We start from the raw sequence: 13,067 nt of genomic DNA, 5'->3' as shown, positions 1-13,067 counted from the left end.
TGGCTCTTTGCTGAAGAGGGAAAGGAGAGGGCAGTGGGGACAAGCTTGTCTTGTCTGTAGGCAAGACACCACGGACCTACATCATCCTGTCACTCCCTCTTGGGTCTTCTCTGCCAGAATCTTGTCTACAACCCAAGCATGAAACCTGTGTGTATATATTTTGGGAATTTTGTTTTAGAATGGCTAAGCGGGAGCTGGCATCAAACCTCATACTTTTTCAGTCTGGAAAAAAACCCAGCCACCTGACATTTGCTCTTTCACTGACAGCATCTCCTATTTTCACTTGGCCAAGAGGTAAAAACCTGTTTGGGAAAGGGCTTCTAACAGTCTCACCTGGAATGTTTATAGTCCCCTCTTGCTTCCATTCAACTTGACTCCAATTCACCGTCATCTCACTGCAGCAGCTCAAAGACACAGGATTGTTGTCACACATCACCTTCATGTCTTCAGTTGCCAAAATCTGGATGGATGTAACATCTATTTTTTTTCTGGACCCATATTCAAAAATATCTAATGTCAGTTTGCAAATATATTCACCTGTATCAAATACACAAAGGCATTTATTATTACTATTACATATGTCTATTTCCTTAGAAGAATGATAGCCTCATCTCATGTGTCATGATGGTACTTCATGAAACATCACTTTCAAAAGCATCTGAGACTTGGTCTACACAACCCTAAAGGAACATTCAGGAAGTGCAGAAGGTCAAGGCAGGTATTTCTGATGCCATAAGGTAAAAGAGTAGAGAGCTGTTCTCAGCAAAGAGCAGAAATCTGAGTCCTCGCTAGTAAGAAAAAAAGTGTGGGGATGCTTCAGAGGTAGAAAGGGAAAATGGGAAAACCTTGGAGAATTAGGAGCTCGTGGATAATTTTGGCATTCTATTTAACTCTGTGGCAGGTCAGAGTCAACAAACATATGATAGAACCCATGTGTCTGCAGCCCAGTTTCTCATTCAGAGAAAAAGAGATGCTCCTGTTGACATCTGGGTTACGATGGGGCTATTAAATTCTAGAATGTCAGGTATAAAACTTATGCTTCTGTGGTTGCTGGGGAGGGACAAGTGGGAGGGATTAAAACAGAGGACAAGAAAATGGGGAGGGGGAGAGCAGGGACCCATATGTTCACTACCTTGATTGTGGTGATAGTTGTTTGGGTGTACACACATGTCAAAACTTATTAAATTATACACTTCACATATGTACAACTTATTATATGTCAATTCTACCTCAACAAGGCTCTTCTAAATTTTTTTATAATGTTAAAAAAAGGAGTCTACTTTTTATCTTAGGTTCCAACTCATAAGCTTCAGTAAATGTGGAAAATTATATTTGTCTCCCAAGGCTAAATTTGCTTGGCTCATTCGTCATGGGATTAATTTTCAGTTTTGAAAAGTTGAGCTTGCTGACTTCTTTTTGAAGAGGAAAAGGCTATCTACACACACCACCATGGTTTGATTCTTTCTTAGCCCTTCATTCCTTCCCTCACCCTGGTTACTGGATGGCAACCCACCCGCGTCATCCTGAGTGATGTTGTAAATGGTGAGGCGAGACACGGAGGTCATGTTGTTGAGCACGTAGGTGTAGATGGAGAATCTGCTGCTGTTCTGGATGTCGAAGCCTGTTTCCACGTGCTGCCAGGATACGTTGGAGGACAAAACTTCGTTCTCACACATCAGAGTTACTGTATCCCCTTCAAGGATGATTTCTGGGGTGATGGAGAGCTTCGTTTCATCTGGAAACCCAAACAAAAGGTATTAGGGTCCCAAAGCAAATAAATGGAATTAATGCTACTCCCTGAATACCACCACCACTGGGGTTTTCAAGAGGTCTCCATGGCGATGAATGAGGCAACGCATCTTCCTCACTCCATCCCTGGGCAGCTGGGATCTGAGGCCCCAGAGTGACAGTCTGCCAGCTACTAGGGACATGGTTCCCAGTTTGGGATCTTTGCACACTTAACAGTCCTCAGTGGTACTAATGGGGATCCCAAAGCTATTTTCAATATTTCAAATAGTCTGTCACAGACCTAGAGAACAGACTTGTGGTTGCCAAGGGGGAGTGGGGGAGGGGAGGGATGGACTGGGAGTTTGGGGTTAGCAAATGCAAACTATTCTATACAGGATGGATAAACATCAAGGTCTTACTGTATAGTGCGGGGAACTATATTTAATATCCTGTAATAAACCATAATGGAAAAGAATATGAAAAAGAATGTGTAATATATATGTATAACTGAACCACTTTGCTGTACAAAAAAAATTAACACAACATTGTAAATCAACTATACTTCAATAAAATTTATAAAATAAAATAAAAATGCAAAAAAATTTTTAAATAGTCTGGTAGAAAATTGCACATTTCCTTATGAAAAAGCCACCCCAGCTAACCTAAACATCAAGTTTCTTTGCTACTGATTTGAAAGATATCAACTGCTTCTTACTGATAACTGATACCTCATGCTGACTGAAAGCTCTGTCCTGTGTCTTTGATGAATTAAGAGTGGGAAAATAAATTAATTTTTTACAATAAAGTATGCTTGGGAAATAAGAATGTTTTTAAAGACCCAACACCCATGGGCCCATAAGAGTGGGAGCTTATTGGATACACATGTCTGTATTTGAATCCTGGTTCTGTACCAGGCATAGCTGTGTGGCCCTGGGGAACTTGCTTAGCATCTCTGAGCCTCAGCTCCCTTGTCTGGAAAATAGGAGCAGTGAGCACTACCACGGGAGGTGATTTTGAGGAATAGTAACTATTCTCATTGTTTTCACAGTAAAATTCTGGGGAACCCTGGTATTAAGTCATTCACAGACAGAAATGAAAACACAGTATTTGCTATTTTTGTGTGTGTTTTTATGGCTGTCCCTTGTTTACACAACATGCAGATTTTTCCCTCTAAGCTGTGCTATGTCCTTCATGAGCTCCATGTGTTGAGAAAATCAGAGGAGCTGGGGAAGGAGGTTTGGCAATTCCTCTTTTGGATGGTTCTTTTGGTTTGCTCACACCACACCCTGTTCGTACTGTAAACATGGGACTAAAATACCGTACAATTAATTTAGGGTGCTATGATGTTCTGGTCAAAATATCAAGGTATCTAAATATTTCTTATCCCGTTTTTAAGGCTCCTGGATAAAATAAGATTTCAGAAAATCACATTCAACTATTAGGAAGCAAGGCCATCTGTGAATATTTCTTGTAATGAACTGACCAGGAAGGCACACAAACTTATGTTACTTACTATGTGGCCTTGAGCAAATGATTTAAATCTAAGCCTCCATTTCCTCACTTGTAAAATGGTGATAATAGTATCTTCCTCACAGGATGTATGAAGATGAAAAATGTCTAACACACTGGGTTTAACATAGACAAGATACAATAACAGTGCCCGCTTTTCATGAGTACCATTGCTAATTACAATGATCAGGAAAACTGCCGGTTTTCCATGGTTATATGGAACTGATCATAAATATATTGGGAGTGATTAAAGAAAGGGGTGTTCTGGTTAAGGGACCCTGCTGATTGATCAAACATCACCAGAGGATTAATATATGGCAAAATAAAAGGGACTATTCTGAAGATTGCCATGTGCCTTTCCTGTTTCATGAAGATGGACTTAAAAATAATTTCCTGATACCACCTCACTCATTCAGCATTTTTCTTTCTTTTTCTCTTCCTCTCCCCTGCACCCCTTACTCCTGCCACCAGATAAAATTATAATTTAAGAAAAACCCACCCAGGGACTTCCCTGGTGGTCCAGTGGTTAATACTCTGCGTTTCCAATGCAGGGGGCGTAGGTTCGATACCTGGTCGGGGAACTAGGGTCCCACATGCTGCGCGGCCAAAAAAAAACAAACAAACAAACCTACTCAGCTACTTGACTTTTTTGGATACTTGTATTCTGGATAAACCCCACTAACCCTATGGAGAGCAGGCTGGTATTTAAGCTCCCGGGGGGTGGAGTTGCATGTGACATAGTTCATGGTCATTGGTCTAAGGCTGTGCATATCAAGGACAGAGATGAATGTAGATTCTCTCGCAAAAAGGGGCATCGAGTGTCATTCACAACAACTTCATGGCTCTTTGGAAGAATAAGCCACAGACACTAGAGCACTTTTGTGGTTTTGGACTGACTGTCAGCCACCGATCAGGAAAAGTGCTGGATACTTATTCCTGTAAATGGCTGACTATATTCAGCACAATTGAAATTTTGGGAAAAGAGTCATCATAATTGAAGCTCATGTATGCTAGAGCTTGCTAGTCTCCTGTGCCCTCAGAACCATAAAGAAAAAAATTTTTTCAGGCCAAAGCATCTGCCGGTTGGTGGGGTGGCGTTAGGGGTCAGGAAGTGGGTGGCGATGCTGGGATTACTTCCATGTGAGTCCGCACCTGGAGGCCACTTATTTCCCTGCCTTGAATTTTTCAGTTTTCATCTATGTGGTTGCTGCCTTATTCATTCTGAATTTTTATCTTGCTGTTTTTCTCTTTCTTATGTTGTAGCACTTTCTTACCGTTGTGTATATCCCTTTCAATATTTTATTTTTAAAAATGATCCGATGCCTAAAAATATTAGCAGCGAATGTAAAGAAAAAGAGTATGAACCTGTTGTAAGGATGGTCTGACTCCTGAGAAGGGGCACTTTTCCTTCCAGCTGTGCCTCAGACAATCCCTGCAGTGCCCTCCCCATGGTGACCTGTGTTGTTCCAAAGGGGAGTCACCTTCACTCTGGAACCACGGACCTGAGTCAGACAGAACACCTACTGGCCAGTGCTGGTCCACCAAATCTCTGCTCAGTTGGCTCCCCTTTCTATCCCCCAAGTAACAATCGATCCACCCACCTAATTTCACAACAGAGCTCAACTCTATACCCCATTTGTCAAACGAGGGAGAACATCTACAATACCAGGACTCTTACCACTGCTACATCTGATCCAAAGCAGTGTTTCTCAAACTTTCCATGCATCAGAACCACCTGGAGGGCTTGCCGAAACACAGATTGGCCCAGGTTGGTCTGGGGTGGCCCCAAGAATTTGCTTTTCTAACAAGTACCCAGATGGTACCGATGCCGCTGGTCTGGAGGCCACACTTTGAGAACTACTGCTCTAAAGTAACAACGGTCCCCCTAGTCAATATCAATGCATTTCATGAATATCCCCCACTTCCACCACCACGACGTTAGTTCTACTTTTTTGGATGTTTGGGGTCTGTTAATTTAAAAAACTCCATAAACCCAGATGGCTCTGTGGCCCCCTTGTAAAATTTCTCCCTCCTGGGACACCCCCCCCGCCAACCCCTTCCCCAGTCGCAGTGATATTAGCAGTGTAAGGAGGCTCTGAACTGGCCTAAGATGGGGAGAAGGCACCAAACCTCTATGCCAGGAACTGGAGAGTCTCTCTCCACGGAGGACACTGTAATGTGATTTCCCAGGTTTAAGCATCATGATAAATGCTGTTACCATATCTAAGTAGAATCTACATATTGGAAAAATGTAGCGATGCTCTACTTACTGCTGTAAGTAACCTGGAAGGAACTGCTGTCCATCTTGTAGGTCTGATTGAGGTTCTGTGTTACCTGCTCGTTTGCTTTGCGCATTAATTCAGGTGATGCTGCTGTTGTCGTGACTTCATACACCACAACCACACTGCCAGGCCTGGATGGAGACCACTCAGTTCAGTAAAGCAGTAAGTGAGTTGGAAGAGTCTAGATCCTTATGGTTTATTTGCATAAGAAAACAAAATGGCAGGAAGAGCCCGGGGACTTTATCTTCAAGGGTCCACTGAAATCCAACCCGTTTCTAAGCTCTAGCTGAAAGCCTGAGGCAGGGCTCGAACCCTCAAATGTCTGCGGATGGGTAACATCAATGACTGGGATAGCCAGATGGGGCGGAGCGAATTGAATCCTACAAGTGGGTCAAAGGATATAAGCCACAAGGTAGAGACTGTTGTCACACAGTTTGCTGGCCCAGGTTACCAGCTATGCTGAATACCCAGTGAAGCCAAAGTCCTCAATGTTTCTGTAAACATTCTTCATTTTTTAATTGGCAACTAACTTTTTGAAACACTGTGCAAACACACTCAGGGCTGCCCGGTGCCTAACTCCACAGGGGTGCATTCACATGACAGTGTGCAACTCTGTGGCCATGGCTAGCTGGTTAACTGTTTTTAATAAAGGCATCATTGCATGCATGACTTTATTTCATTTTTGTATTTCTGACTTCCCTAGATGGCAAACGTATCCCACATCTTTGTTTGCAAAATTCTTGCGTGCATAGAATGAACACAAGTCTTTTTCTCACCTTCCTTCTAAGTAGGTACATCTCTAAGGAGTGAGCTGCTGTTCTTAGTATTTCCTTTCACTTTAAGGCCTGGAAATCTGATATTGTCTTCACCTTTACCGGACTGCTCCCATCGGGCATCCCAGATGGTGCCCTTCTAACGGGCTTTTGCTTTTTCACTAACGTTTTGGTATCTGCCATTGGATAAAAATGACCCAGTTATAGCATTCTTACCTGAACTCTGTCACTGTCACCAATTTGAAGCCTGGTAAAATACTGTAACCCTCCCGGAACTGGAAAATAAAGCAAGACAAGTGTCATGGATCAAGGTCCACTGAGAGACGGGTCAACAATTTGAAACAGAGTAAAAAAGTGTCTATTTCTTATCACCCTGGGTAAAATGCTCTCCTGTACATTTTGTTAGCGCTAGCCCTGGCAGATCTTTGAAGAAGTAATTCCTATCTACCTAGGTCATTCTGGGTTCTCCAGGAAGCAAACACCAGAGTAAATGTGCAAAAAATTTACTTCGGGAAATGCCTAGGGGAAAAAAATGGGAAGGCAGTGGGGAAGGCAGGGAGAGCCATCAGACCCGAGTGAAATTGGACAGGAGGGGAGGCTGGATGAAATCATCCTAGACTGAGCCTGGGAAGGTTCAGTACAGCCTTCAAAGGAGTCCCACGTTTGCTAGACAGACCTGCCCTGCTCATTCACTAGCAGCAGGCAGCAAGCACTGCCACGCGGCAGCAGCCGGGGCCCTCAGTCAGTTGCATTTCCTGTAGTTGGAAATCTTCGAGGTGCCTTCTTGCAGCTGCCACACTGCCGGATCGGATCCCTCACTTAACATATCACAGCTTTGGTTGAGCCAATGTGGTTTTTACTGATGTTTTTACTTCATTTTGTTTCCCTGAATTCCAAGCCCACAGGAAATTCAATTTGAATCAAGTCATATTTACAGGGCGGATGCCATGTGCAAAGTGCTGTGTTAAGTAGCTGGATGGGTGGGATCCAAAGATTAATCTGTAATTCTCCTTTTTTCCTCAAAAGTGTATACTTTAGTGTGTCATGTGTGTGCATGAGGAGGATTCTCATGCTGTGCAGAACTATTACATGTTGGATATGCAAATCAGATATCCTACAGCTCTTCTGTATCAGAGTTTCATCATGGCGCCCATGAACAATGGCAATATTTGACTGGGTAAGCAGGAGGCTGCTCCTGGCTTGAGGCAGAGGGTTGGCTGCCCAGAGAGTTAAGGGGAGTCATTACCTCAGCCCACCTGTAGCAATTTGTACCACACCAGTTGAGAAGATCTATTCCAAATGAATTGACTCAAGCAAAGCATTTAGGTTTAGATGAATTAATCCAATGTAAAGCACTTAGAATAGTGTCTGGCACACAGTTTACAATGAGAGAATATCCTCTTTTTTTGCATGAGTAAATTTACATATGTATACATTCTTTTTAATATTCTTTTCATTGTGGTTTATCACAGGATATTGAATATAGTTCCCTGTGCTGTACAGTAGGACCTTGTTGTTTATCCATCCTATATATAATAGTTTGCATCTGCTAACCCCACACTCCCGATCCATCCCTCCCCTTCCCCCACTCCCCCTTGGCAACCACAAGTCTGTTCTCTAGGTCTGTGAGTCTGTTTCTGTTATGTGGAATCTACAATATGACACAAATGAACCTATCTACATGAGTAAATTTAAATCTGCCTTAAGTGTGAATGCCTTGGGACCTCCAGTGTAGAGTGGTGTGGAATCCTCTGTGCCAGACTTGGGCTGGTCTGCACAAAAGATGTTAGGGGTTTCACCCATGTGATGTGTGAAGATGAATAGAAATGTACCATCTGGTGCTTTTAGACCAGCTTCTTGGACCTTTTAGTAGGTTTCTGTGAGTTGATGCCACCAAATTTTATGTGAATCAATTCTATCCTGGGAAGAAGTTCCACCTATAGGTCAAGATGATGTCAAATCATCCCCTGAACACTGTCTGATTTGAGCGCTTCTTAATTCATCATCCCAGAGGTATAGAAATAATGTCAACATTCACATTCATAAATTCTGACAGATTCAAGCAAACGACCCACTGTAAATGCAATAGATTCAGTTCAGCTCAGAGTCTGTTGGTTAAGAGCCTCCTGGGACCAAAACCCACCGCTGTTTCCAAGTCAGTCTTGTAGGACCTATAGAGGGCAGAGGAAGAGTTCCTGAGTTCTTCTTGAAAGCCCACATTGAGTCTGACCGACATTCGCAGGGTAATATCTGCTGAAGAACACAGGGCAATATTTTAAAAATCCCATGTCAGCATCTGAGTACACACAGGACAGAGAAGCATTTGGTTGAGTTGATATCAAATAGCCACTCAACAAACAAACATTCAGTGAGCAGTTACTTACCTCCCTGGAGTTGGCAAAAAGGTCCCTTGGGAGGCAGTCCCTTAAGGCAACTGCAATGATGCCCTGAAGGGGAGCCATCATGCCCTTGACAAGTGAGATTGTGGAGGCACCTCTCCTGAGGCCACTTATAGTCTTTCTCACAGGAGCACCAGATTTCATTTCCAGTAGGTCTGCAGACTGTCATCAACCAGAACAATGAGGAGAGAAAAGGTAGTTACCGCCTTTGTGTTTATAGATGACAAGTATTTATACCTGTAGGAAACCCTAACTCCACTCCATATTGCCCTTCTGGGAAGTTCAGTAGTACTGCATGAGATTCTCATGACTCCCGTACATGTCACCTTGCTGTTAGGCACGGCCACCTAAAAGATGACAGCTCTGACTATCCCAGGGGCTGCCTACAATGATGAAGTGCTAAACAGATTCCCGGACTAGAGAGTATGGCAGCCAGCCTCCAAGATGGCACCACCCATCCCTGCCTCTGGGTACTCACACCCTTTTATAACTCCCTCTCATGTTGTACTAGCGTTGGTCTGTGTGCCCAAGAGAATATAGAAAGAAGTGGTGGTGCATCACTTCTGAGATTAGGTTATAAAAGACACTGTGGCTTCCCTCTTGGCTATGCTCGCTCTCTCTCTCTCTGATCACTTGCTCTGGGGGAAGCCAGCTGCATTGCATGAGGACATGTCATAGGGAGGCCCACATGATTAGGAACTGAGGTCTCTAGCCAATAGCTAGTGAGGAGCTGAGGGCTGCCAACAACCGCATGCGTGAGCCTGAAAGTGGGTTTTCCAGGCTCAGTTGAGCCTTCAGATGATTGCAACTCTGGCTGACGGCTTGACTACCACCTCATGAGAGACCCCAGAGCCAATGCCATCCAGCTAAGCTCTTCCTGGATGTTTGGCCCTCAGAAACTGTGTGACATAATAAACATTTGTTGCTTTTTGTTTGTTTTGTTTTGGTTTCTTTTTTGGCCATGCTGTGCGGCTTGTGGGATCTTTGTTTCCCAACCTGGGATCAAATCCGGGCCCTCGGCAGTGAAAGCGCGGAGTCCTAACCACTGGATCGCCACGGAATTCCGAGTTTGTTGTTTTAAGATGCTAAGTTTGGGGGTAATTTATTACGCAGCAATAGATAACAAATATAGAGTGTAAGTAAAAATTCTAAACTTGTGCCTTTTACATTTCAAGTCAAATGTGAACAGCCCAAACAGACTCCAATCCCATTAAAAATTGACATTGAAAAATGCTCTGAAAACAGAGGGCTTGGAATTTATGTCTAAAACTGGACTAAAGCCACATCACTATGAGCTGTTTTTTCTGCAGGTGGGCATCTAGGCAAAGGCCCACAGAGTGACCACCCAAAGGAAAGCCATCAAATAATTGTTCCTGAAATAGGAGGGACAACCAAGTCCCCCGGAATCCTTGGACATCGCTCCCGTCTTGTGCTCCAGCAGCAGGAGGGGGTGAAGCAGAAGCAAAAGCGATGGAGGAAGTCAAGGCTGCTAGTGAGTGTGGTGAACATTGGCCGGGGGTAATTCGAAGGGAACCAACAAGATCCCCTTTGTCAAAATCTCTCTCCCGCTGACGTGAAAAGCATTTTTTTGGTTGTTTTATTTTTGTTGTTGTTTTTCATTTACTTATTTTTGAGATGGATGTGGAGGTGGTATTAGCAGAACTTTTGACTCCCATGTAAAATACAAATGTGCCTTAAGAGGATGGCAAAAGCGACCACCCCTGGACCACCTAACCGCATTTAGTGCTTGATACACATTGGCCTTAAAAATCCTCAGTTTTGTGTACTGTGATTAAAAATGCCTTTCAGATAACCAATAAGAACCTACTGAATAGCACAGGAAACTCTATTCAGTGCTTTGTAATGACCGATATGGGAATAGAATCTAAAAAAAGAGTGGCTATATGTGTATGTATAACTGACTCACTTTGCTGTACAGTGGAAACTAACACTGTAAATCAACTATACTCCAATTAAAAAAATTTGATCAAAAACATGCCTTTCTTGAAAGGATCATAAGGTAAGCTGTTGGAAGAGTGGGTGGGGGAGGCACAGGAAGAGGGGAACGGAGAAAATTTGGGGTGCTTAGATATGAGTATCATGGTCAGTAAGTCTAATCTTCCTTACCCAGCCATCCCATTGCCTCCTCTCTGAGGTCAACTCTTCCCAGGCTACCCCCCTCCACACCCCACATCCCCCTCTAAAAGGAAGGAGCTCAGAGCAACGTTTCTCCTGATTGGCCCAATCCTCCTATTTCAAGCAATGTGTCTTTTACCCACCTGTTGTCACCTCGATGCTCAAAATGTTGGTAGCTGGGTCAGTGTCATCCCCTTGAACTGGAAAACTGAGGTTATTCAAGTAAGCTTTGCTAAGCTCCAGGAAGGAGGCATCTTCAAAACTGACCTCAACATCAACAGTGAACTCTTGGGCTGCAGGACTGCTCATGACAACTGGAACGAAAGCATACGAAGGCTGTGAGAACTCACTGTGGCGGGCAGAGAGAGAACATGATGGACCTTTCAGCGCTTAAAGCCAATGACGTTTTAATTAGGTGGTTGGGATGAACAGATGCACACTACTATATATAAGATAGATAAACAACAAGGACCTACTGTGGAGCACAGGGAACTCTGCTCAGTATTCTGTGATAACCTATAGAGGAAAAGAATCTGAAAAACAATAGATATATGTACATGTATAACTGAATCACTTTGCTGTACACCTGAAACTAACACAGCATTGTAAATCAACTAGACTCCAATATAAAACAAAAAGCAGAAGTTTCTTGGGAATCCCCTGGGGTCCAGTGGTTAGGGCTCCGCACTTCCACTGCAGGGGGGTGGTTCGATCCCTGGTCGGGGAACTAAGATCCTGCATACAGTGTGGTGCGGTTAAATAAATAAATAAATATAGAAATTAAAATTAAAAAAAAAAAAAAGCTAATGACGGGGACATGTGGATGCCGGACACATCAGCCTTTAAGAATTTCTAATGAACTTTTTTAGAGAAAAAGAAGTTTGTTTACTGATCACCACCAAGCCCTCCCTTCATGATTCTTCCTCTCTACGACTCTGCTATATTAGAGGAGAAAGGAAACAGATGTAGCTTGTATCAGCGCTGTGGTCTCTGGCCATTTGAGAGCTTCACAGGCCAAGCTCAGGACTTGTCCGTCCTCTCCATTCCCACACCTCCCTTGGTGTCCAAGGCCAAGGGTGACTGTGTGGAGAATGGACTCGAATGGGACGCGAATGGAAGCAGGGAGACCCAGCAGGGAGGCTTGGCAACCGTCTAGACAATAAAAGCCCCGGTCCTGACTCACCAGGATGAGTCAGTACGTTTCTGACACCATTCAATGGTCATGCATGTATTTTGAGAACTGAAGGATGCACACACGGCTTGAAGACCTCTGGGAAAAGTCATGTAGTTAATTCCCTTCGCTCTTAGCCTGTGTGCACAGCGTGGGCTCTTTGTTCTTACTCTGTATCTCTGGTGTCCAGCACGTGCTAGGTACTCAACGAAAGCAAAATTGGCAAATTGGAAATTAAAATAAAAGAGATCTTCAGCAATTCATTGGTCTTCCAAATTGTCTCAAGACTGGTTGCCCGGCTGGCATTCTAGATGCGTCTGCCTCCCAATCCAGGCAAGCCAGACAATAGATCTATTGGAATGTTCCTGCATAATTACCACTATTACATCATGTCTGGGCTGTTGGTTTTAAGTTCTCAAGGGCGGGAACTGCTTCTTTCACTTCTCATGGCCTTACCCACTCCATCTGGCATGGAGCCCAGCACATAATAAATTCATGTCCAATCAATTCTTGATAAACCTGCGATTTCTGAATTGAGTCACAGATTCACCTTTCTGTCATGGCCAGAATCTTTGGCTCATTCCTGGTTGAAATATATAACTGGAGCAGAAGCCATGGGCTTGGTTAGTAACTAATGAAGAACCTTCAAAAAATAGGAGAATTTTTAATACAGATGCCTTGAGAAGACAAGCTGTGGCTTATTTTATCTTGTCAGTCAAATAAGGAAAAGATTAGTGAATACCTGCAAGACTTTTACTTTAAAATATAAGTAAAATCTGGAAGTACAATACATATATATACATATATATATGTATATATATAAAACCATAACATTAAAATTCTATGTCTGTTTTCTAAAAAGACAAAGAATTTCCCCCATAATATCACCAGATTTGTTTTAAATATTCCAAGGATTATTTATGAGAAACACTAAAATGGAGTAAGTTTACTATGTGAAACTCCAACTGATAAATGTTTATTGTAGAAAATGGTAATATTTGTCCACTTACAGCTGTAAACTATGTTTGCCTAGGAGTTTGGTTTTACTTATCAACCTTGTTGAGAATTA

General features: G+C 43.1%; 1 protein-coding gene across 6 annotated transcripts in view; it reads right to left on the bottom strand.

Moving 5' to 3' along the window:
* The window catches only part of ADGRF5 (adhesion G protein-coupled receptor F5), a 111,222-nt gene that overhangs the window by 26,863 nt on the left and 71,292 nt on the right, over positions 1-13,067 (bottom strand). For 4 of the 6 annotated variants that reach the window (XM_061196117.1, XM_061196119.1, XM_061196120.1 and 1 more), the window contains 7 exons: positions 10,971-11,141; positions 8,677-8,853; positions 8,436-8,545; positions 6,509-6,567; positions 5,508-5,650; positions 1,514-1,735; positions 334-537 (listed from right to left, as the gene is read on the bottom strand). In XM_061196117.1, coding sequence (XP_061052100.1) covers positions 334-537; positions 1,514-1,735; positions 5,508-5,650; positions 6,509-6,567; positions 8,436-8,545; positions 8,677-8,853; positions 10,971-11,141 — 1,086 coding nt within the window. The remainder of the gene's footprint in view (positions 1-333; positions 538-1,513; positions 1,736-5,507; positions 5,651-6,508; positions 6,568-8,435; positions 8,546-8,676; positions 8,854-10,970; positions 11,142-13,067) is intronic. The other 2 variants (XM_061196118.1, XM_061196121.1) reach the window with 1 other exon arrangement.

This window comes from Eubalaena glacialis, chromosome 7 (assembly GCF_028564815.1).
Source record: "Eubalaena glacialis isolate mEubGla1 chromosome 7, mEubGla1.1.hap2.+ XY, whole genome shotgun sequence".
Lineage (NCBI taxonomy): Eukaryota > Metazoa > Chordata > Mammalia > Artiodactyla > Balaenidae > Eubalaena > Eubalaena glacialis.
This window is presented reverse-complemented; position numbering and strand designations above follow the sequence as displayed.